This window comes from Zootermopsis nevadensis, unplaced genomic scaffold (genome assembly GCF_977971745.1).
Source record: "Zootermopsis nevadensis isolate Lab colony 2312 unplaced genomic scaffold, Znev_1.0 Znev_ptg000011l, whole genome shotgun sequence".
NCBI classification, from domain to species: domain Eukaryota; kingdom Metazoa; phylum Arthropoda; class Insecta; order Blattodea; family Termopsidae; genus Zootermopsis; species Zootermopsis nevadensis.
Genome location: NW_028259143.1, coordinates 16,212,492 through 16,238,191, shown reverse-complemented (window position 1 = coordinate 16,238,191; position 25,700 = coordinate 16,212,492). Strand labels below are relative to the sequence as shown.

The following is a 25,700-nucleotide window of genomic DNA, read 5'->3' as shown; positions in this document are numbered from 1 at the left end:
TTGTGAACTTGGTGAACTGAGGGAAATTTATTGCCAAGTTTAACGACTGACTTATCAAGAAGAACAACGCTCGGTGGAGCTGGAATTCTATCAGGAAGCAAGAAACGAGGACGGATAAGTCATTAGAATTTCAGACGCCGATTACAAGTTTCAGAAACCCAATGTGAAAGTATGTTATTGAAAGTAAGTCAATTCTTTATATTTCTAAAGGCCTTTCTCGCCTGGAATGTCGCTGTTTCTGGTAGTAATAGGCATTTAAAATACCAGATAATTTTTTTGCACTTTTATACGCTTCGAAAATTTCTTGTGACTAATAACGAACACAATTATCAGAGTTGATGTCAGTAATGCTTGTAATTATTTTTCTAGTCAAGAAATGTTTTGCCTTTTGTGGAACTCCAATTTTCATTACCCTGTTCACAAGAACCCGACACTGAAACCTATCCTGAGCCAGATGAATCCAGATCAGTACTTCCCAACCTAATTTCTTAAGATCTATTTAATATTATACGTCTTTCGAATGATCTATTCTCTTCACGTTCTCGATCAAAACTTTGTGCGCAATTATATTCTCCTTCTCGTCATGGAACTGTCCTCAGAATCGTGTCACTTGGGCTACGTAGATCAAAATATTTCCCCAAGTTCTGTGTTCTCAAACATCCTTAATCGGAATTCTCCCCTTAACGTCAGAAACCAAGTTTCGAACTCACACAAGACAACTGGCAAAATCACAGTTTTAGTTAACCCCAGTTTATTTTTTAGACTCGGATATCAAATACGAGGCGCGTCCACAAAGTAAGTTTCCCACTCGTCCCACAGCTAGCAAACCTTATATTGCGCGAAGCGACTGTGCGTACGTGATAGAGCAATGACGTAGCATGGCGCATGCACTAACGGCATCTCCCGCGTTCTCACAGTAGCATCGTTGCAGCTGTTGAAGATGGAGGTTCTTATTCAAGCTCCCGCCGACTGTGAAGTGCGGTCAGTGATAACGCTAGGCCGCACACGGCTCTTCGGACAGCGAGTCTCCTGCAGGAGTTCAGCTGGGAGGTGTTTAATCATTCACCCTACAGCCCGGACCTCGCTCCCAGTGATTTCCATCTTTTCCTACACCTCAAGAAATTCCTGTCCGGTCAGCGTCAGCGTTTTGAGAATGACAGAGAGGCGGAGATGGTTGTCACACAGTGGTTCCAATCCCAGGCGGCAGACTTCTACGACACAGGTATTCAAAAGTTGGTCCCACGGTATGACAAATGTCTCAATTCCGGTGGCGAATATGTTGAAAAATAGCTGGACACTTGCTGTATCTGTTGCAATAAATATTTCCATGAAATTGTGTTTTGTTTCTGTAAACGGCCCCAGGGAAACTTACTTTGTGGACGAGCCTCGTAGCCTTATATATCTCTAAATTAACTCAATGTCACATGAAAAGCTTAGAAAATGTAATTTATTTATGAAAAAATTCGTTCTATAGTAACTTCCTATTTGCCAGTGGGTGTATTATTCCTATCGTTCCAATCCAATTTACTTAACCCCTACCATTAAATTTATGAAGACAAATTATTGGCAATTATTTTTCTTTTATATTAATCCTCGCCTTTCTATGAAACGTTAGCTCTGAAACCGTAAAGCTTTGTCAATATTCCTACTCAGCTTTTGTTAATTAATCTCTTCTATCATAGTTTCGTATGGAGAAATTATCCGGTCGCTTCAGAGAATCTACTAAGCTGTGAGTAGGAGACAGATTAATTGGATTTGCTTTAGAAATGCCATGGCGAGTCATCATTAAGAGGGATTATACAGTTCTGGGAAACTCCAAAAATAAACTTACTCTTCAAGTTAAAAATAAATATTCAGCACGATTTTTTTATATTTCGAAGAAAATAAATTCACTTCAATTGAAGCCAAATCTCAATCCGTAATTTGTTAGCACAGTAGCCCCTTTACAGCGTAGATTACAATAATCAAGAAAGGTTTTATTGATACAATTCGTGAAATTACGGTTGATTACTCTAATATGAATGACACATAAATCTTGGATATTATAAATAACGAAAATCATGATTTTCTGCCCACAGATAAAATCCTGTGTCACACGCTCTCAGTCTGGACACTTACGTGGGTTATGGCGACTAGAATATGGGGTGGACGACCGGGGTTCGACACCCGGCAGATTTTCCTTTCAGCCATTGGGTCCACACTGACTCTGGGGCCCACTGTCATTGCCGGGGACTGCGTCCCCAGGGGAATATCAGTCATGTCGTAAAATGAAGATTTCTGTCTTCTGGGTTGTTGCGCTGTGTAGTCTGGTCGATGTTAACCAACGTTTCAGAGGTCATACTGCCTCCGTCATCAGAGTATGAAGATTTCTGTCTTCTGGGTTGTTGCGCTGTGTAGTCTGGTCGATGTTAACCAACGTTTCAGAGGTCATACTGCCTCCGTCATCAGAGTATGAAGATTTCTGTCTTCTGGGTTGTTGCGCCGTGTAGTCTGGTTGATGTTAACCGTTTCAGAGGTCATACTGCCCCCATCATCAGAGTATGAAGATTTCTGTCTTCTGGGTTGTTGCGCTGTGTAGTCTGGTCGATGTTTACCAACGTTTCAGAGGTCATACTGCCTCCATCATCAGAGTATGAAGATTTCTGTCTTCTGGGTTGTTGCGCTGTGTAGTCTGGTCGATGTTAACCGTTTAAGAGGTCATACTGCCTCCATCATCAGAGTATGAAGATTTCTGTCTTCTGGGTTGTTGCGCTGTGTAGTCTGGTCGATGTTTACCAACGTTTCAGAGGTCATACTGCCTCCATCATCAGAGTATGAAGATTTCTGTCTTCTGGGTTGTTGCGCTGTGTAGTCTGGTCGATGTTTACCAACGTTTCAGAGGTCATACTGCCTCCGTCATCAGAGTATGAAGATTTCTGTCTTCTGGGTTGTTGCGCTGTGTAGTCTGGTAGATGTTTACCGACGTTTCAGAGGTCATACTGCCTCCGTCATCAGAGTATGAAGATTTCTGTCTTCTGGATTTTTGCGCTGTGTAGTCTGGTCGATGTTTACCAACGTTTCAGAGGTCATACTGCCTCCGTCGTCAGAGTATGAAGATTTCTGTCTTCTGGGTTGTTGCTCTGTGTAGTCTGGTCGATGTTTACCAACGTTTCAGAGGTCATACTGCCTCCATCATCAGAGTATGAAGATTCCTGTCTCTGGGTTGTTGCTGTGTAGTCTGGTCGATGTTTACAAACGTTTCAGAGATCATACTGCCTCCATCATCAGGGCGAAATCTTCATACTCACCGCTGTGAAAACCTCAAACCATACATGTCGTAAAATCTTGATAATTTGCCTCCATCTAGTGGTCCTTAATTAATTGTTTGAATTTATCTTCACTCTTTATCTCTTAATGGCTCTACAATCCTTGAAAGACCTTGGCCTTCTCACATATGGCAGATAACTTAACATATTTAGATATTTGGTAGGATTCCATGGACCTCTAGCTATACAGGACACACATCCATGTGTTAAAGGGGATATATATATATATATATATATATATATATATATATATATAATCATACCAAAGGGGTGCTGCCCCTTTGCTAACAAAGGGCTCGCACCAGAAAGGTATATTTTCTAATCGTTTTAGTTCTGGCGTTTGGCAGTAGAGGCGGGCAGATATATCGATATATGGAAGTATCGATATTTTGATAATGGTGAAGCGCTCATATAATCTGATATTTTCTGTGTTAATTAAAAACTGTTGTTATAATTAGAAAACAAATTAACAAGGGTTCGCTCCCAAAATAATAATAATACGTAATAAAAAGAAAATAATATACATTGTCACGACTAATATATTAGCAACATTAAAACGTTATTTTATTTATTGTTCTTATGAGTGAGGAATGCAACCTGGGTGCCTCACCCATATTATTTTGTGACCAAGATTTTCTGTTAATATATTATTTTCAAGATATTTACGATTATTATAACTATATTTATTTATTTTTAATCGTACTAGTTGAATATCTCAGTCCGTCCTACTCTCATTCTGTATTATCCCCATATTTATCTTTCGTTCTTTAATCTCTCATAAATTTTTATCTTTAATTTATTCTTAACACTATTTCATTTCATTTAATGTTTATTATATCATCCATGCAGATTTAGTTGTAGGTAATGATACTGAACGCCAGCCTCTAGAAATAGAACCCAGAGCATGGGATAGAATTCTGCACTGCTCTGTTCAACAAATATAATGTTTCGTGAATTACATTAAATGCGAGGAATATTGAATGTCAGAGGGCAATGCACAATTACAGCTTATCATATCACCCAAAAATGTGTGTTTTAGGAAGATATCGAGTTGGATTATGCCACACTCAGACTCTGCTAATGGACTCTGTAATCGAATGAGTCTGATTATTTATTCACGTGATAGCTAAGTACATAGGAATATATCGTCATTCGAAAATCTTACTACACCTGTTTCGTATTTACACTGCCTGAGGACGTATTAAGTTCTTTGAAGCACGAAGCTCATCTAAACGATATTCAAAACTTCAGTTCCTACCTCAAAAAAAGCACAACGAGGAATTATTTTTGAACATTTAAAGAATGTTTCTGACTGCAAAATCAGGGAATGTATTCTGTCGCCGTGAAAGTTTCATATATTAGACAAATTATTCTCGAGAGAAAATTTTGTTTTTGACAAAACTTATCCTCGGTTTTCGGCGTAGGTCTGTATGTTTCTGGTCTCGAGTCCTACTTCGTATCTAAAGGAAGCGTTCCCACAGACATTGCTAATCCATCTAGAATACAAACCAATGCAGTACTTGTGTCTGAGATTCGCTAGCCTGACAAAATCAATAGAAGTCTACGACGTTCAAATATTCGGAGACTCGATATGAATCTCGAATTATTGACTAATAATTTCAGTGTCTGGAGCAGACATTTAAACCTACACGGAATATATGTTACGTAAAATCTCTTGGAACAGGATAGAAGAAATCTCTCGCTAAGATGGAATGAGTTTATTAAACGATTAAAAAATTACAAGGAATTTTGAAGTTTATATAACTCACATCGTATTACTGTGGTATTAAAAATAAAGTATGTTAGTGCGAGATGTGTATGTAGCATGGGCGAAACATGAAATGCACACAGAATGTCGAAGAGGAAATATTAAAAAAGATCAGATTTAGGTATTTTAAGTGAATGGCTCTCAGATAAGTGGATTGTGAGGACGTGAATTGGATATAACTGTTGTAGGATCGTGTCCAATGGGATTTATCGAGCAGAATGTTGGTTGATTAAATTGAAATTAAATATCAGCTTCAATGAATTTATAAATCTTCGATTGGACATTTAAGATTATCGGATACGTGTATAAGAAGAAGAACAGAATTAATGTAAAATGGAATTTAGTGGCATTTCTGAGTACCTGGTCCGATTAAAAGGCGTTTATGTAAAGGTTTAAAAACAGTGACCTGCAAAATATACAGAAGTCCTCATAGTGATAGGCAGATTTGTTATTAACATTCCGATGTATTAATCGTATCTCAAACATGATACAGAGAAATTAATACAAATAAAAAAAAATTATGAATATGAAATGCATTTTAAGTTTTATGGATCTGAGTACACATTCACAGTTTAAAACCAAAAAATTATTCAAAAATGCAGATTAGCAAACAATAATCACTATGTAACGTGTACTACATCTAAAAATATGGTAATAATAACTTAGAAATAATGGTATTTATACTACTTAAATTGTTACCATTATCCAACGAAATATGTAGGACAGACAGGCGCATAACTGCAGTGAGTTGCATGATACACAGTCTTCTTCAATCATTTAGCCACTTAATTTCTCCAGAAGTTCCATTCTTTTAAATACAAGTGTCCATCAACGTCTTCAGAGAACCTGACGTTACAATCTGATCTGGGCCAATGTCTCAGGTCCCATAATCATCCACGCTCAAATGTAGATGGTAGCTGTGAAGGTACTAAATCAGCTCCTGACGAAAACCAAGAAGGAGTTTCCTACTTTTAAGGCCAGTTTAAGAACTGAAATGTGGTATTACGAAGGCTGAGTCAAAAAGACCTCAGAAGTAGTTGCCACCTAGGCCAGTGTTTCTCAACCACCGGTCCGCGACTACAACGAATGTTAATGTTGAGTGGTCAGAGCTCCTGTTTCAGTGAAATTTCTGCATGATTAATGAACTTTAAACGATATGGAAGGAAGATGTTGTCTAAGTTAAGGTATGATCTCGGTTTCTACCTGGAGTGACCAAGGAATACCACGAAAGCTTTAGTCAGGATAACCGGTCTCAGGGTCGAGATTTAAACCAGGTACCTCCTGATTTCGAAACAGACCACTCGACAGCAACATTTAGTGTGACGTATTACAGCTTCATCGAACAGAACAAATATTTATGAAATAATTTGTCTTATTTATTTATTTTATTTAGTGTTCTGTCTGAGGACAGGTCCATATGAACAGGATCCTTCCATCCTTTTCTCGGACTGGGACCTGTTCATATACGTTCTTGGCAGATGATCCAGAAGTGGTTTGCCATTGCCTTCTTCTGTGTGTGAATGGGATGCCACGGAGAAACCCCGGAGGAAAACTCCGTGTTGCCTAGACCACGGCCTTGCCCAAAACAAGTTATAAATTCGGGCACCGCCGGGAATCGAACCCGAGACCCCAGGATTACAAGGCCAGCGTTCTAACCGCTAGACCACCTCATCTTATTATTATTTAGTGTTCTGTGTGACGACAGGTCCATATGAACAGGATCCTTCCATCCTTTTCTCGGACTGGGTCCTGTTCATATACGTTCTTGGCAGATGATCCAGAAGTGGTTTGCCATTGCCTTCTTCTGTGTGTGAATGGAGTAATTGTTGGGATGCCACGGAGGAAAACTCCGTGTTGCCTAGACCACGGCCTTGCCCAACACAAGTTATAAATTCGGGCACCGCCGGGAATCGAACCCGAGACCCCAGGATTTGTCTTAGCCAATTTTAAATTATCTGGTTTGAGTAACAACGCTGTGTATAATGAGCTGACCTCACGGTTTCATTTTGGGTCCTGGGGCTCTGAACAACGCAGTTTAGAGCCGTGTAAATAAACTTTCGAGTTCTATGTCTACGACCCAACAACACATTGCCTTCACCGAAGAGATGCCTGTGGCTCTGAATTCATGCAGATGGCGTGTATCAGTTATACCAACCATACGATCGACAGTAACCAAACTTCAGGATACACAGATTCACGTTTAATCCTGATAAAATTCATGCACCAGTTGGCTTGTTAGGGAGTACGTATAAACTACTGAGATCAAAACCATGTGTTATCTGGACCGAATTACCACACAATTCGAAGTACGTCTGCTAATACTTGATTCACTCAGTTGTGTGTAATAAATAAACCACGTCTTGGTTAAAGTTACCAATACGAGAAAATCTAAGATTTGTGACAACGGTTTATTCATTATACAAACATTATTTTGGCATTGTCAAATATCTGAGGCATGATTGACATAAACGACGTTTCGGGAGTTGAGTCACACTGATGATGGAGGCAGCAAGGACCTCTGAAACGTTGGTAAGCTTCTACTAAACTACACGGCCCTCCAACCCAGAAGATAGACATCTTCGGACTCACCGCTGTGGGGAACCTCAAATCCTGTTATCGTCCATTGTGTTTTTGAAACTGCTTGGACTCGCGAGCAGTTCACGAAAAGTACCAGAAAACTAGGGAGTCGTAATTTACATGTTTTAAGCCTGCCAAGACTGTTGTTAGGACCATGAGATATAGAAAAGTAGGATTGGCTGGAATTTTGAATTATATATTTCCTATATAAGTTCAGAAAAGACACCAAGATCGATCATGAAGAGATATCGATTATATTCCTTTGTATCGTAATGCTGTTTGGACTCATATATCATAGCTAAAGATGGAGACAATATATTTCTCTAAAACGTGAAATTTACCCACGAATTCACAAGGAGTTACAACCCAGAACAATGCTAAAACAACCTTAAATCTAACTTAGATATCGAGGATATGGAGCTGGATGAAACTGGCTCAGATCTGAGCCCCAATGACTCGATTTGATATACGAGGGAATGAACAACAATATTCTGATACAAAACAGTAGCCATCATCAAATTGCATGCTCAAAGGTCACGGATGGAGTTGACCCCTTCTCCAAATACCGATCGGTTCTAAGCCAACTGTACAGCGTTGATAGCTTTGCTACTGTGTGAGTTCTAAGCTGTCTTCATTCGCTTTTTGTTGGAACATTGTATGATTTTGCTGTGACCTTGAAACATTAAATTTCATTTTATATTTTATCTACCGTTAATTATAATGCATATAAAATTTCTCACGAAAATCGAAACAATGACTGCACAACTGCCGTGGACATGTAGTCCATTATAAGGCAGAAGACTGACTTTACGAAGGTTTTAGGAATTCGGAGTAAATTTTGGGATGACTTAATTTTTAATATTTCAAATCCTTTATAACGCTTTTGAATAATTTAATTTCTTATCAGTCCCGTAGCAAAATATTCGTGTGAGGTAATCCCAAAATGTAGCCTACAAAGTGTTTAAATCACTTCATCTGCAAATTAAATCCACGTGTTGCTTGGGGGAGAGACAAAGTAAGTCATTTTTGTAACGATAGGACCTAATTGAGAACCTGAGAGGACGAGACCGTGTCGACAAAATTCAGTTACCTTATATTCGTCACTTAACAGCAGGAGGTACCACCGAATGTCGTGGCTGAGAGGTTAGCAGTCTTGGAGGTCACAGGTTCAAACACTCGGCCCAGAGCCCGGTTATCTTGACTGAGGTCCTTTGTTATTTACTACAGGGAAGTCCTGGGATATTTAATTAGACCACAAATGCGTCTTTCAATATCTTTTAGGATTCAATTTTCGTTAATCATTTGCTTGTTGTATACGAAGAGACAGTCAAAGGAGTTTTACAGATCACAGCACAAAACGCACAAGAAGACTGACGTGATTTAACAATTCTACACGATTTCCTCTCACAGAGCTATAATCGATTTTGAATAAGCGTAGGGCGAAGGAGTTCGGAGGAACACTTGAACAGAGAATTTGCGGTTTACAGTTTGAATCATTGCCAATGCTGGAGGCTTTTTCGTGGTTATTCTCAGGCAGTAACTATCCACGCCCTAGAAGTAACCTCAAAGCTTCTCTGCTCGCTCGCTCCCAATTTCCACTGCGGGCTGAGTTGGTTGGATTGAGGTCCACTGAATGACCTTCCACTGTGGTACGGTTTGAAATTTGACGTCATGTCCTAGGGCTCGCCGACAGCATCAAAGTGGAAACATTATATTTACAACAACGGTTACAAATTAAGCAAAATGTGCACAAATTCTAATACTGCAGGAATAGGATAGGAATTTTCAACGCCGTGATATTTTCAGGAATAGCTGTCGATATTATTATTATTATTCCATCTATTTACCATTTTATAGTGTATTTACTTCTATGTAACCGAGAATAACCTTACCACTGAGGTACATACTTCAGCAGCTATTTCCGATATGCATTTTGTTTTTAATACGTGTTACATGTATTATATAGTTTTATTGTGAGGATGACTATATATTTTACATCAGCGTCTTTCGAATTATGTATTATGATCCTAAAATGGCAGTTTTCTGAAGTTCCCTGATGTCGTGTTCGCCCGGAATGTTGGCCAAATATTTTCTGAGTGACTTGGATACAGTTTCATTTGCTCTTATAATTATTGGGAACTTCTGCCTTCACTTTCCACATTCGCTGTATTTAAATGAGAAGGTCCTTGTATTTCAAGAAATTCTTCGAATCCTTCTTAATTATATTCCTGTCAGTTGGTATTGCTACATCAATTAAGAGACAATTTCCATTTTTCTTTCGGATTATAATATCTGGTTTGTTATTTTGAATGGTTCTATCTGTTTTGACTTGTTGGTTCCACAATATTATTATTATCATCATAATTATTAGCAGTAGTAGTTGTGTATTATTACAAGTGATACTGAATTCAGAATCCGAGCGTTCATGTTAACCATGTTAGCCAGGCTAACACTTCGTAAGCCCCAACTTCATGGTTTGTTAGCGGAACTGAATTCGAGCATATGAAAAGCTTTCCCGCGCTGAGTCGCCATTTTACAAAAAATATCAGCATTTGCGCTCCTAGTGGCAATCGCTTCAGTTACGTCATTTCATCCGCTAACTGAAAATGATTTCTTTCAAATTTCGTAAGTTTAGTTTCGGTTAAACATTTTTTCGATTGTACTCATTACACGGCCAATACTTTTAAGCTGACATTAAATTACCATGTAGTACTATACTCTATTCAAGATGTGTATGGAGACAGAATGAACAAACACCTAAGAAGGATGGATATATTGGCCTCCTATTGGACGAGAGCCGGAAGTATCTTCGAACACGGTTCACGCCATATTACTACAATGGTGTAATAGAACAATTACGAACCTGGATATCAGATGCATTGAAATATATTTAAGTGATATATTTGCGTTGAGATATTTTATCCTTTTTGTGACTGGTGATTAGTTACGTTTTATGTTACTTATAATTTCGAATTCATTCCTTCCTTCCTTTCCTTTCTTTTAACTTCTCGAGGAAAAGATTTTCATCCCAAATGTGTACAAAATTCTTCTAAAGAATAACAAAATACTCATAAATTAGTAAACAGTTAAAAGGTGTGTTTTCCTGTGGAATGTTCACGTTCTGAAACTTGTGTGAGCCCTCGTGTGATTGTGAACTGAATTCCACTTGCCTGTTCAGAAAATCGACAATTTTTACTTCCATTCCATACACATCCTAAATAGACTATTAAAATTAGTTTTTAGTAAACTTGATCGTGTATTTCACATGTATTTACTGACCTGCCAGTGCTAAATGCATGATGAAGTAATTCATCCTTGATTTGCGAGATTTGTTGAGAAGCAGTGCTACCAACACTGCGGTGTTACCAAGGACGATGCTACCAAACAGAATCCAGAGAACTGTGAACTGCTCAGTCTGTGAACACATGACATAATCTGAGGATAATCCTGTAAAGTAGGCAGATTCCATAGGTGGTGTATTGCACGATAACGTTTGGAATATATATTATATAATCATTAATATAATGTAATTTTTAATATTAAATAAATATGAAGCTTATCAGGGTATATTCAATGATGTCTAAATATCTGCTTAATTTTAAGTAAATTGTCAACTCGAGAGTAAATCGTAATTGGTTTAAAGGAATGTCTGAATTATAAGAAAATTTAATATTTTTATATACGTTTTATTATATATATATTTTATTTTATTATACTGCATTATATATATATATATAATGTAATTTTTAATATTAAATAAATATGAAGCTTATCAGGGTATATTCAATGATGTCTAAATATCTGCTTAATTTTAAGTAAATTGTCAACTCGAGAGTAAATCGTAATTGGTTTAAAGGAATGTCTGAATTATAAGAAAATTTAATATTTTTATATACGTTTTATTATATATATATTTTATTTTATTATACTGCATTATATATATATATATATAATGTAATTTTTAATATTAAATAAATATGAAGCTTATCAGGGTATATTCAATGATGTCTAAATATCTGCTTACTTTCAAGTAAATGTCAACTCAAGATTAAATCGTAATTGGTTTTAAGGAATGTCTGAATTATAATAAAATTTTATATTTTTATATACGTTTTATTATATATATATTTTATTTTATTATACTGCATTATATATATATATATATATATATATATATATGGTATTTTTTTTTCCAAGGTTTGTACTTTTCTACAGCATGGAAAAATTTATTTATGCAGTAAATTTTAAATTCTGAAGAAATTCGAATTTTAACTTGGTATGATTACTTCAGAAATAATGTATTCGCTAATTATATTTATTAACTACCATCATATCGTGAAGACGTAAATGGGAACACAGAGTTTCCGCAATGATCACTATGTGCTGTGATAAAATTCCAGTTAACGTTCCTCTGAAGCTGTTGAATTTTGGGATGAATAGCATCGTAGAACGAGCTGCAGACAAAAACTAAATGTCTCTCGGGGAAGCTAGATGGAAAGTCAAAGTCTAGCCAGTGAAGCACAAATGCGTTTGTTCCTTCACAACGTAATTGCATTTATGAAGTCGCTGTCGGCACTTTTAGTAAAAATTTTCATCCTCACATTCGCCTCGTCACATTCTCTGTTCGTACTCATCGGAATAACGCGTATTATTTTCGTCTTAAAACTAACCAACTATTTCATGGATCAGAATACTTACTGAGAAGCTGACGGTCTTTGAACTGTTCAAGAATTTCCTCGCCTTTCTTAAAAATTCGAAAGTTCATTACCGTGTTGACATCAGCTCACTACCCGACCATATCCTGAGCCAATCAAATTCATTCAACACCATTCATGCTATGATCCATCTTTTTATATAAAATTTAGTTTTAAACCTGCAAATTAGTTTCTTTCTTCGAGGTGTAGTGACTGTGTTAAATTATGTCCTCATGTTTGTGGTACCTACGTGGGCTGACCAAGCGTCCAAGCAACCACAGATAAATTTTTCTACAGATCTTAGAACCAAGACTGTTCAAACAGCAGAGTGCTGTCATAATCCATTTCTTTGAAATCCGTGATAGAAACGACATTCAAATGCAAATATGTCTTTTATTTCATCTGCATCATACGAGGTGCGATCGGAAAGTTTCAAGACTGCGCGTATAAAAACCCGTACACTTATCTCAGGTATTAAATTCATCCATCACCCTCGAAGTAGTTCCCCTGGGAGTGAACACAACGATCCCAGCGCCGCTGCCAAGCCTGGAAGCATCCCTGGAAATCTTTCTCTGTCAGCCTGTCAAGCACCATCTGCGATTCTGCCTGAATCTCTTCTATCGTCTCAAATCTCCTTCCCTTTAGCTGAATTTTCATCTTTGCGAAGAGGAAGAAGTCACACGGAGCTTAGAAAGGAAGTTGGGGTCGGTTCTTGCAAGATCTTTGAGCTCCTGACAAACGAGAAGTCGATTCTGCTTCTGGTCCTCAGACAGGAGCCTTGGCGTCGCATGTGGAGTTCTTCCTTTAGAATCAGCTGACAGGTCCCATAGCCTATCCCAACAATGTCGCACAAGTCGTTGATGGTACGACGTCGATCTTCGTGAATGGCCTGCCGAATCTTCGTAACATTTTCGGGCGTTGTGCTCGAAGATGGTCGTCCAGAACGCTCGTCATCATCGACAGAGGTTCGGCCATTTTTAAAACGTGAATGCCACACAAAAGTTTGTGCAGTCTGGAAACTTTCCGATCGCACCTCGTATAATTGATTTTTATTGAAGCTTTCTAGATATTAAATGTGTTGACTTCTTGTGTTTCCTTTATGAGAAATCATTAAAGTCTCAAAGAGAATTTAGTACCTTCTTAACTTACGAGTGTATTTATTTGATACCCGATATTATGAAAATTCTTACCACTGAAGAATTTATTAAAAATGAACAATCATATTTAAATTCACAAAGGAGTTAACAGCAGATTGAATTCGGGGAATTCTTGCAGACGTACAATTGAGAATATTGTATTTTCATACCTCTTATCTGAAACTCTGAAGATTAAAAATACCTGAAAAATAATTTTGTGTTTTGTTTTATATCGGTGAGAAATCTGATAATTCTTAACAACGAAGAACTCAGAGTGTGTCTGAGGTGATGAGTATATTTGGACTCAAGAGAGACGAATTACCAGCAGACTGAATAATATTGTCTACTTAACGACTATCGTCTGTTGACAAAATAACACGAAACGATCGAACCAGGAAGAATGAGATGAACGGAAACAGTTAAGAAATGAACACAAAATTTTCTACGAAAAACCGTATTGCGTGGGCGTAGATGGGAGGAAATTTTATGAACGTGATTCTGAAACAAATAATCAAAAGCCTCTGTCGAGTGGTTTAGTACTCATGAAACATATTTTTGGAAGTACAAGGACCGTTTCCTTCCATATCCTTTACAATTTATTATTTATCAATAATCGTATCATCGGAGGATACACAACGTGAAATAATGAAAATTATCTAAAATAATAAACAAAAGATATATAATGGAGTAAATAAATACCTGAATGTGAGGTTGTGGCCTAGATTAAACTATCTCAGGATAGGGTTCAGTAGCGGGAATTTGAAGACGTCATAAAATTTCTCATTCGTCAGACTAATTATCCTTCACTCAACAAGGACTCTGCCCCATAAGAAAATACAATTAAATGTCAGTTATTATAATAAAAAGGCCAGGTTTATTTATGTTCAATGTAGGGAAGATACATACAAACCGAAGTCTCTGTTCACGTAATTCATACATTTGAATCAATACAAAGCCAGGAAGTGTCACGTCGAGTTGACATGACTCACGTTAATTAGCAAACTCCCTTCAAAGGATGACACCGACTCTGTGTCTCGTTGCCGCTGGACACTGAATGACACATGAACGCACAGCGCCAGGAACCCGGGCTGTCATCTGGCCTGTTCCTTATTTGCTGGTGACGTCACTGCTTTCTACGACCAGGTTATACCAAGGCAACTGAAAACTGCAACTCTTAGTTTTCATGATCTGTTGATTATCTGATGGTAGATTAGACAAAGGATCCACCCCTTTTCGCCCATTTCTACGCAATCCGGAGCTACACAAAAGTAGTTTATCTCGCGTGTAATCGACAGGGTTACATTAGTCGTAAAAGCAAGATATCTGTTCAATAAATTGAAAGAATAAAACATTTCTTTCTTGAGACAGATTTTGAAGGTTTAGATTGGATTTATCTGGCTTGGGTGAAGGTAGAACAATGGGTTCTTTTTTTTTATTTAGTGTTCTGTCTGACGACAGGTCCATATGAACAGGATCCTTCCATCCTTTTCTCGGACTGGGACCTGTTCATATACGTTCTTGGCAGATGATCCAGGAGTGGTTTGCCATTGCCTTCTTCTGTGTGTGAATGGAGTAATTGTTGGGATGCCACGGAGGAAAACTCCGTGTTGCCTAGACCACGGCCTTGCCCAACACAAGTTATAAATTCGGGCACCGCCGGGAATCGAACCCGAGACCCCAGGATTACAAGGCCAGCGTTCTAACCGCTAGACCACCTCATCTTATTATTATTTAGTGTTCTGTCTGACGACAGGTCCATATGAACAGGATCCTTCCATCCTTTTCTCGGACTGGGACCTGTTCATATACGTTCTTGGCAGATGATCCAGGAGTGGTTTGCCATTGCCTTCTTCTGTGTGTGAATGGAGTAATTGTTGGGATGCCACGGAGGAAAACTCCGTGTTGCCTAGACCACGGCCTTGCCCAACACAAGTTATAAATTCGGGCACCGCCGGGAATCGAACCCGAGACCCCAGGATTACAAGGCCAGCGTTCTAACCGCTAGACCACCTCATCTTATTATTATTTAGTGTTCTGTCTGACGACAGGTCCATATGAACAGGATCCTTCCATCCTTTTCTCGGACTGGGACCTGTTCATATACGTTCTTGGCAGATGATCCAGAAGTGGTTTGCCATTGCCTTCTTCTGTGTGTGAATGGAGTAATTGTTGGGATGCCACGGAGGAAAACTCCGTGTTGCCTAGACCACGGCCTTGCCCAACACAAGTTATAAATTCGGGCACCGCCGGGAATCGAACCCGAGACCCCAGGATTACAAGGCCAGCGTTCTAACCGCTAGACCACCTCATCTTATTATTATTTAGTGTTCTGTCTGACGACAGGTCCATATGAACAGGATCCTTCCATCCTTTTCTCGGACTGGGACCTGTTCATATACGTTCTTGGCAGATGATCCAGAAGTGGTTTGCCATTGCCTTCTTCTGTGTGTGAATGGAGTAATTGTTGGGATGCCACGGAGGAAAACTCCGTGTTGCCTAGACCACGGCCTTGCCCAACACAAGTTATAAATTCGGGCACCGCCGGGAATCGAACCCGAGACCCCAGGATTACAAGGCCAGCGTTCTAACCGCTAGACCACCTCATCTTATTATTATTTAGTGTTCTGTCTGACGACAGGTCCATATGAACAGGATCCTTCCATCCTTTTCTCGGACTGGGACCTGTTCATATACGTTCTTGGCAGATGATCCAGAAGTGGTTTGCCATTGCCTTCTTCTGTGTGTGAATGGAGTAATTGTTGGGATGCCACGGAGGAAAACTCCGTGTTGCCTAGACCACGGCCTTGCCCAACACAAGTTATAAATTCGGGCACCGCCGGGAATCGAACCCGAGACCCCAGGATTACAAGGCCAGCGTTCTAACCGCTAGACCACCTCATCTTATTATTATTTAGTGTTCTGTCTGACGACAGGTCCATATGAACAGGATCCTTCCATCCTTTTCTCGGACTGGGACCTGTTCATATACGTTCTTGGCAGATGATCCAGAAGTGGTTTGCCATTGCCTTCTTCTGTGTGTGAATGGAGTAATTGTTGGGATGCCACGGAGGAAAACTCCGTGTTGCCTAGACCACGGCCTTGCCCAACACAAGTTATAAATTCGGGCACCGCCGGGAATCGAACCCGAGACCCCAGGATTACAAGGCCAGCGTTCTAACCGCTAGACCACCTCATCTTATTATTATTTAGTGTTCTGTCTGACGACAGGTCCATATGAACAGGATCCTTCCATCCTTTTCTCGGACTGGGACCTGTTCATATACGTTCTTGGCAGATGATCCAGAAGTGGTTTGCCATTGCCTTCTTCTGTGTGTGAATGGAGTAATTGTTGGGATGCCACGGAGGAAAACTCCGTGTTGCCTAGACCACGGCCTTGCCCAACACAAGTTATAAATTCGGGCACCGCCGGGAATCGAACCCGAGACCCCAGGATTACAAGGCCAGCGTTCTAACCGCTAGACCACCTCATCTTATTATTATTTAGTGTTCTGTCTGACGACAGGTCCATATGAACAGGATCCTTCCATCCTTTTCTCGGACTGGGACCTGTTCATATACGTTCTTGGCAGATGATCCAGAAGTGGTTTGCCATTGCCTTCTTCTGTGTGTGAATGGAGTAATTGTTGGGATGCCACGGAGGAAAACTCCGTGTTGCCTAGACCACGGCCTTGCCCAACACAAGTTATAAATTCGGGCACCGCCGGGAATCGAACCCGAGACCCCAGGATTACAAGGCCAGCGTTCTAACCGCTAGACCACCTCATCTTATTATTATTTAGTGTTCTGTCTGACGACAGGTCCATATGAACAGGATCCTTCCATCCTTTTCTCGGACTGGGACCTGTTCATATACGTTCTTGGCAGATGATCCAGAAGTGGTTTGCCATTGCCTTCTTCTGTGTGTGAATGGAGTAATTGTTGGGATGCCACGGAGGAAAACTCCGTGTTGCCTAGACCACGGCCTTGCCCAACACAAGTTATAAATTCGGGCACCGCCGGGAATCGAACCCGAGACCCCAGGATTACAAGGCCAGCGTTCTAACCGCTAGACCACCTCATCTTATTATTATTTAGTGTTCTGTCTGACGACAGGTCCATATGAACAGGATCCTTCCATCCTTTTCTCGGACTGGGACCTGTTCATATACGTTCTTGGCAGATGATCCAGAAGTGGTTTGCCATTGCCTTCTTCTGTGTGTGAATGGAGTAATTGTTGGGATGCCACGGAGGAAAACTCCGTGTTGCCTAGACCACGGCCTTGCCCAACACAAGTTATAAATTCGGGCACCGCCGGGAATCGAACCCGAGACCCCAGGATTACAAGGCCAGCGTTCTAACCGCTAGACCACCTCATCTTATTATTATTTAGTGTTCTGTCTGACGACAGGTCCATATGAACAGGATCCTTCCATCCTTTTCTCGGACTGGGACCTGTTCATATACGTTCTTGGCAGATGATCCAGAAGTGGTTTGCCATTGCCTTCTTCTGTGTGTGAATGGAGTAATTGTTGGGATGCCACGGAGGAAAACTCCGTGTTGCCTAGACCACGGCCTTGCCCAACACAAGTTATAAATTCGGGCACCGCCGGGAATCGAACCCGAGACCCCAGGATTACAAGGCCAGCGAGGGCACTATAATGGATCAGAAATCCTGTCAACAGCTAAGCGACTACCAGCTTCTGAAATACGCTGCGTCATGAAATGTTTACGTGATGATGTGATTTATAGTTGCAATTTGATTTGATACGAATTTGTTCTTCAGTTTTAGATGGAGCCTCGGATTTCAGAAACTTTGTTGGACTGTGCCATTGAATACACTCATTCGTCTATCATATACTCGCTCGCCTCCGTGTTCTATTTTAGTATTCCAGTCTTGTTAGCCAACAATATTACAAGTTCCCTTCGTACTGGGGCACCGCGTCACTAGGCGTCGCTTCAAAACGACGCTCCTTTGCGGATTCGCCTCGACGCTGTTTGAGCATGATGTCATTGTACTTTGGAACGGAAATATGAATGCAGATGGCTGTCGTCTGTGGTTTTAGCACCGTGTGGTCTGGTAGAAGTTTAGCAACGTTTCAGAGGACCTTGCTGCCTCCATCATCAGGGCTCATGGCGCTACAACCCAGTGGACAGCCATCTTCAGACTCACCGCCGTGTAAACCTCAGATCCTACCGGAAATATATAAAAACTTCAGAGAAAAGTTATCTGTTGTGTGATTTTAGGTTGATGGCTCTTAACATCGTGTCATCCCTGTTGAATGTTTTTTGGTGGTGGCAATGAAATACGTTATGCTGTTATGCCAGTAACTTTCTATGGCTTCTGGGAATGTTATGCTGCTACAAGTAACTGAACATTAATTCTATAAAAATATTGAATGAAGCGTCTATTAACAATGAAAATATGGTAAAGGTGAAAAAATATTTGATTTTATATTTGGCAAATTTACCATAGTCAGTAGACTGTTACTGTGTTATTTATACACATAAATAAATTATCGAATATTATAATTACTAATTTATAGTTGTTTAATTTTAATCGTCTAATCACAATAAAATATTTTATTAAATATTAAAATATTATTACTACAATTAACATTCAATATTTAAAATATTTAAAATATATTAAAATGATGCTCCTATCGAAATGTTCGATTTACAATTAGAGCATCATCTTTTTCACGACATGTTTCGGTTTTCAATGAACCATCTTCAGGTGTATAATCGATATAAATTCAAATGTAATATTCTAAATTCAATCCTTCGTCAGATGTCCATTAAATATCAGTTATTCTCTTCTAGATCAATTGATGTGATCAATTGAATGTGATAACAAAGTACAATTGATCAGGATAACTCGTATTTAATGGACATCTGACGAAGGATTGCATTTAGAATATTACATTTGAATTTATATCGATTATACACCTGAAGATGGTTCATTGAAAACCGAAACATGTCGCGAAAAAGATGATGCTCTAATTGTAAATCGAACATTTCGATAGAAAGAGTATCATTTTAATATATTTTAAATATTTAAATATTAAATGTTAATTATGGTAATAATATTTTAATATTTAATAAAATATTTTATTATGATTAGACGGTTAAAATTAAACAATTATAATCATCACAATATGACGCAACATTATCATCTCATAATTTATAGTTATTTAAACTTCATTATATAAATTTCAACAACGGACGTAATTAAAAACAGTAAGGTTCTTCCTAGAACTTTTTTCTAATTCTATAACACCGGGCAAAGTTTTAAACGTGTGCCAGGCATTTGTACAGCAGCAATCCATTTCACTTACAGGTACCTACCTTATCTTCATTTAATAATTCCTCAAAGTAGAATAACATGAGTCAAGATTTTATTGCCAAAATGTAGCATGAAACTTCTAAAATTAAACAGATTCCAGAAATGGAACAAATTATATCTGCATGATTATGTACTGGGTTTCGGAACGTTTAAACTCGTAGGCAGAAAAAGAAATCATGTTATGTTCATCTTCATGCCTGAAGATGGAGGCAGTAAGTTGCTCCGAAACTTTCGACGAGTCTACACGGGCCAAAAACCATGAGAACTTCACCATCATTTTAACTCGCCGTAGAAACATCAGATCTCATAAAGATGTTTGTTTCTACTTAGCTACCACAAATGATTAACATCTTGTAAAGCTTGTGATGAGCATTTTAAATATGAACCAGATAATACATCGCTATAATACGGAATTTACGAGCAGAGATTGATGCCCATTTCGACGATCAGTAAACCGAAAACGTTATTTTTGTTTAATGAAACCAGGACAACAAATGAATATTACATTACGTTATGAGGGAGGGTAGAAAAAGTGTCTGATATTTTTTGAAACATGACTCATTATAAATTTATTCCGTAATTTCAGTGGCTGTTATTTTAAAATGTAACTGCGTGGTCTTCCTGAAAGATATTAATTAAATTAAGTTCGAGGGATTCTCCTATATCCACCAGAGCTACAAGTCCCGGCCTGATGTGGGTAAAAAAAAAAAAAAAAAAAAATAAAAAAAAAAAAAAAATAGGAATCTAAAATATTCCTGACGCATTAATTTTCCGATTCTGAATCCTATCAGATTTGTTTTATTTGTTTTTATTTAAAATTAATCTAAAATTAACGCAATCATAAAATATCCGTGTCATAAGTAACGAGACGGCATTCGGTTTCACGAAACATAACATTTTGGAGAGCTTGGTTTAAATGCTATAAGGACCTTTAGGAATTGGCCATGAAAAATCATTTAGATACGAAATTTACAGACTTTTTCGAGCATTTGAATAGAGACTCGGACAGGCAAAACTTCTCTCAATGGTTAACGATGGGGTTTCTCTTGTGTTTCACGACCACAGAGAACGGACGCTCTTAAGAAGCACCGTTTCATGCTCTACTAGCATCCTCGTTCTGAAGCCGGCTCAACATGTAGTAACGTCTTGTACATCGTGAAACTCCACTCTGGCACTGTTGACAGACAACTTGAATTTGTTGGCCATTCATATACATTACCCAGTAATACTTCGACATCGTTTGTTTAAAGGTCAACAGCTGAACATGTCAGCTCACCGCCCAGCAAAATCAATGAAATTGTGCAGGTCCTGGGTCGTTCTCTCGACGTCATTAGGTCAAAATCACAGAGACCTCACACTAAGCTGGCTCGGCTTAAAAACCCGGCATTACGATGTAATTTTCTCATACGAAGTTTTTGAGTTCCTTTTTCCCAAGATATATAGAGGAAATACAAGCCACGGTGGTCTAGCGGTTAGAACGCCCTGGGGTCTCGGGTTCGATTCCCGGCGGTGCCCGAATTTATAACTTGTGTTGGGCAAGGCCGTGGTCTAGGCAACACGGAGTTCTCCTCCGTGGCATCCCAACAATTACTCCATTCACACACAGAAGAAGGCAATGGCAAACCACTTCTGGATCATCTGCCAAGAACGTATATGAACAGGTCCCAGTCCGAGAAAAGGATGGAAGGATCCTGTTCATATGGACCTGTCGTCAGACAGAACACTAAATAATAATAATATAGAGGAATACAGGAGGCTACGATGGGTTGAACATGTAGCTAGAATGGTGGAGACAAGAAATAGACCTACACACATATTTTGGTTGGAGGACATCTACTTGGAAGACCCAGAATAAGATGGGAGGAATCCATTAAGATCGATCTTTCGGAGGTAGCTTTTGAGGAAGGCGGTGGATTTATATGCCTGGCTTTGACACTGACGGCGTTAAAGCAGTGTCAGTCACTTAACGACGCTCTGTCGTCTGTTATCTGCATTTTGGATTCAGTTATGAAGCGGTGGAGATATTTGAGTGATGATTCGGGCAAAGTATCGGTGGAATCCTTTGAAAGATATGTCAACTTCTTAACAAGATCAAGAGAGAACATATCAGAATAGCCAATCTCTGGCCGAAATTCAAAACGGACGCATTACCAATACAAGTTGTGATACCCCTGAGCTGTCAACTCGCTCAGTCTTTGTTTTAGACAATTCAACTGAGATTAACGGATTACAGTGTTCTAGTTAGTGAGTTGATGTGTATCGGATTGTAAGTCTGGTTGAGATGAGGTATGAAGTGTTGATATGAATCCATTATCTGTCAGAGAGCCAGAGTTCTCATATTCAAAAACGCTGTCTTGGTTTGTGTCTAAGAACAATTGTAGTGGTACTTGCAGACGAAATGTCTTTACCACAGACGATGCTTTCGACAACAACGATGTCGAAACTCTCATTTTAATAAATACGGAGACATCTTAAGATATTTAACGAAGGACAATCAACTGCAGTGGATATTTATAGGATATATATGACATTCAGTAAACTTCAAAGATTGGAGAGGGTGCTACGAGGTAGTTCACCGAGATTCACCTGCAGGTACCTAATTGTAAACCGTTATGAAATAGTATTTACTAAGCATTTACAGTTTCACAGAAATGGTTCACGAAGTAAATTTAACCGGTATTATCATGATATAAGTGGAAAAAATATTAGATGTCTAATAGGAGAAATGGTATACTTGAAAAATCAAAATCACGCAAAGCATCCCATTCCACAACTATGTGACGTAATGGTATAAATGCTATGACTAAAACTCACTACAAATTGCAGAAATTAATGACAAGAGACCGATAATAATCGCTTTGAACTGAAAATTATCACAAGTAATATTACGTTAAATATACTAATGAGTAAAAAGAAATATAATATATATAAGCAGGTGTCGACGACCGAGATTCGAACTTGACAAAAGAGACGCTTAAATCCGAAGGGTCATCGCTTGTGCCTCGTTGCTTGGTAGCTTTAACAAAAACACTTGGGGTTATAGCCAATGCCTTCCTCTGTCCTTTAAGAGGAGAGTGGATGACATTTTAGCCCACGCCTTGTATGTCATCGATTCTTATTTTAACAATTCCTATTGTAAAGCATGGATCGTCAAATGGGACAATTATTGAATGACGGATGATCAGAATAGTGGTCGTAGCTCAGGATATAACTATGATATCATTTGCCTGGAAAGACTGAGGAAATCCACGAACTCCCACAGTCAGTATTATATTTCAGATTCAAAAGAGAATTACGTAATAAACTTGCAAAATTCCAATTGTATTTAATTTTTAAATAATTCGTAATCCTTCAACCTAATAGACCTGCACTATATGACCTACCCTAAACACATATAATCCTATTCTAGATCATGGTGCCTTATTATAGACACCGAGGATCTTAATAAATTGGCTAGCTACAATTCCATAAAGCAGAATTTTTCTTGAAAACTTCGTAGTCTCTGAGCCCGTCAAATCTCACGACCACAGAAGCCGGACTGAGCCAGTAGGATCCCTAACACAGTCACATTCTACGTCGTTACCATTCCTTGCAGGCGGTCCTCAGACTCTGGTGAGGGCGAAGGTAGTCTCGTGGCGTCGTCCAGGTCCGCTGCGCTGTCCCAAAGAAATCGACAACCCGCGTGACACAAGGTTATTTTATAACACATCGTCGCTAGAATGTGAATCGAGGTAATTCTTGCAAATGATTACAACGATGGAAAAATGGGTCACTGTTGTATCACAACTTCGGATCGCCTCAGATACCATAACTGCCTTGATTTTGATGACGTTACACTCGATTAATCGTGAAATCGAACGTCGTTGTCCAGTTCTTAGAGCTTCTGATTTGCATTTGGGAGGTCCCAAGGTTCAAATCTCGGTCGTAGACAGACTATCCTGTTTTTCATGATCTTCCTCAGTCCCTCCAGCCAAATGCTGGGACAGTGACTTAAATAGACCACGACCGCTTCCTTCTACATAATTTCCAATTCATTATCCACTAACCTCTGCTCCTTTCCTATCTTGTAAAACTAAACATCTAAGCCCTTGTCTCAGAAGTGATATTTTTCTTCAAGGTTTCTGAATGCATTTCTCATCTCTAAATGCCTACTCCGCCTGATGAATTGCATAAATTTCGAGTCTAACCAAACCTGACCGGTTTTATACCGGACTGACTTCTTCCCCTCAGCAGGTGACATTCTTGACATCGTGGAACCATTACGTAACGCAGTTGAGTGCCATACAATAACCCGCTTAAAAGAAAGACATCGCAAAATGCTGACCTCGGTGCGTGTTTATTTAATGGTTGTACTACAGGACAATTTAATTACATTTCCTGACCTAGTAACTAAACCAACACAGCTACATGATTGTTTTGCTACCGGAAAAAAAAAATTGTCCAAGCCGGACTTGAACTTGCGTCTCTCTGTACATCCACTCTCGCGTAATCCAAACTTTCTCTCATAACTCCACGAAGCGGAGTTCTTCGAAATTGACAGTCGTCTCAGTTGGTCAGGAAATCCCATCCTTTATCCTATTTAAGACAGCCTCGTCTTCATTCGGCTGAACTGAGTCTACACCACGTTCATTTAAACTCCATACTGATATTATATTTCTACTGACGCGTATATCCGTCAAGTTAAATCCTTTCTTCAGGTTGCAAAAATTTTGTGTACATTTATAATTTCCTGCAGGCGTATTATATGACCCGCCCAACACATTTTCACTGATGTTATTAAAACAGGTACAAATACAGTAAGAACCATTTTTATTTTGTAATTTCGTCCATCAACCTATTATTTCCTCTAACGTCGTCACAAGCCAGAGGACGATGATCAATCTATCTTTATTACCGTGAGAATCTCAAATCTTAGACAGCTAAAAAGAAAATTTATAGGATGAAAACAAGATCGTTGCCCAATCTTGAAAGCTGCTAATAAACTGTCATTAATCATTTCATATAAACGTCGATGTTACTATACAGGCGTCCCGAAAAATATGTATACACACAATCGTCGAATAAAATAAATATATTTTAATAAACTAAAACCATTACATATAAATCACAATTGGAACTAGGAAAATTACCGAATCTGATGAAGGTGTTCAAAATGACCACCTTTACGATTCCATATTAAACGCAGGACACTGATAACGATAAAAGTTTGTATTCAGTATTATAATTCATATATATCTGTTTCGGATATTCTGTATATTATGGAATAAAATAGTACTTCTATGAGTACACTTGAACCCTAAAAGTGAGCTCAATTTACGACATCATTAAATCGAAAACAAAATACAATAAGGCACCACATGAAAAATTCTCACGAACGAAAATAGTATTTAACACAATGTAAATTTCCCAAATGAAAGTTTTTTTTTTAAGGAATCAGTGATGGATATTTATTTCTAAGTCTCAATTCTTTGCTTTGCGAAAAGGTCACTCCAGCGCCCAAACAATAGAATGTCTACAGAAACCGAGTATATAAAATGTAGAAAGTTCGTGGTGGGGGGACGCTACATTCTGACCAAATTTCGCGTTCCGACACGGCACGTCGGAAATTCCGCACAACCGAAGGTCGGATAATCGGGACTCTAATGGACTTGGCTTCTTTCGATCTAAGGATACAATTAAAAAATATTTTTAACACAGATGTTAGCAGTAAAATTGCCCAAACATTCCTAACAACCTACATTCATTAAATGATTTAAAGTGTAATTATTTAAAGGCAGATGTATACAACCTATTGTTAACTATTTTAATATAAACCAGGGTCATGGTATTTAACACTGACCCCACGAAAAATGCTGGTCTTTGTCTCTCAATCTAAGT

The 25,700-nt window shown here is 38.9% G+C and overlaps 1 protein-coding gene across 3 annotated transcripts in view; it reads right to left on the bottom strand.

The window, feature by feature from the left end:
* Positions 1–25,700, bottom strand: part of LOC110831394 (cardioacceleratory peptide receptor) — a 223,239-nt gene that overhangs the window by 34,773 nt on the left and 162,766 nt on the right. For all 3 annotated transcript variants that reach the window (XM_022067322.2, XM_022067324.2, XM_022067321.2), the window contains one exon: positions 10,930–11,065. In XM_022067322.2, coding sequence (XP_021923014.1) covers positions 10,930–11,065 — 136 coding nt within the window. The remainder of the gene's footprint in view (positions 1–10,929; positions 11,066–25,700) is intronic.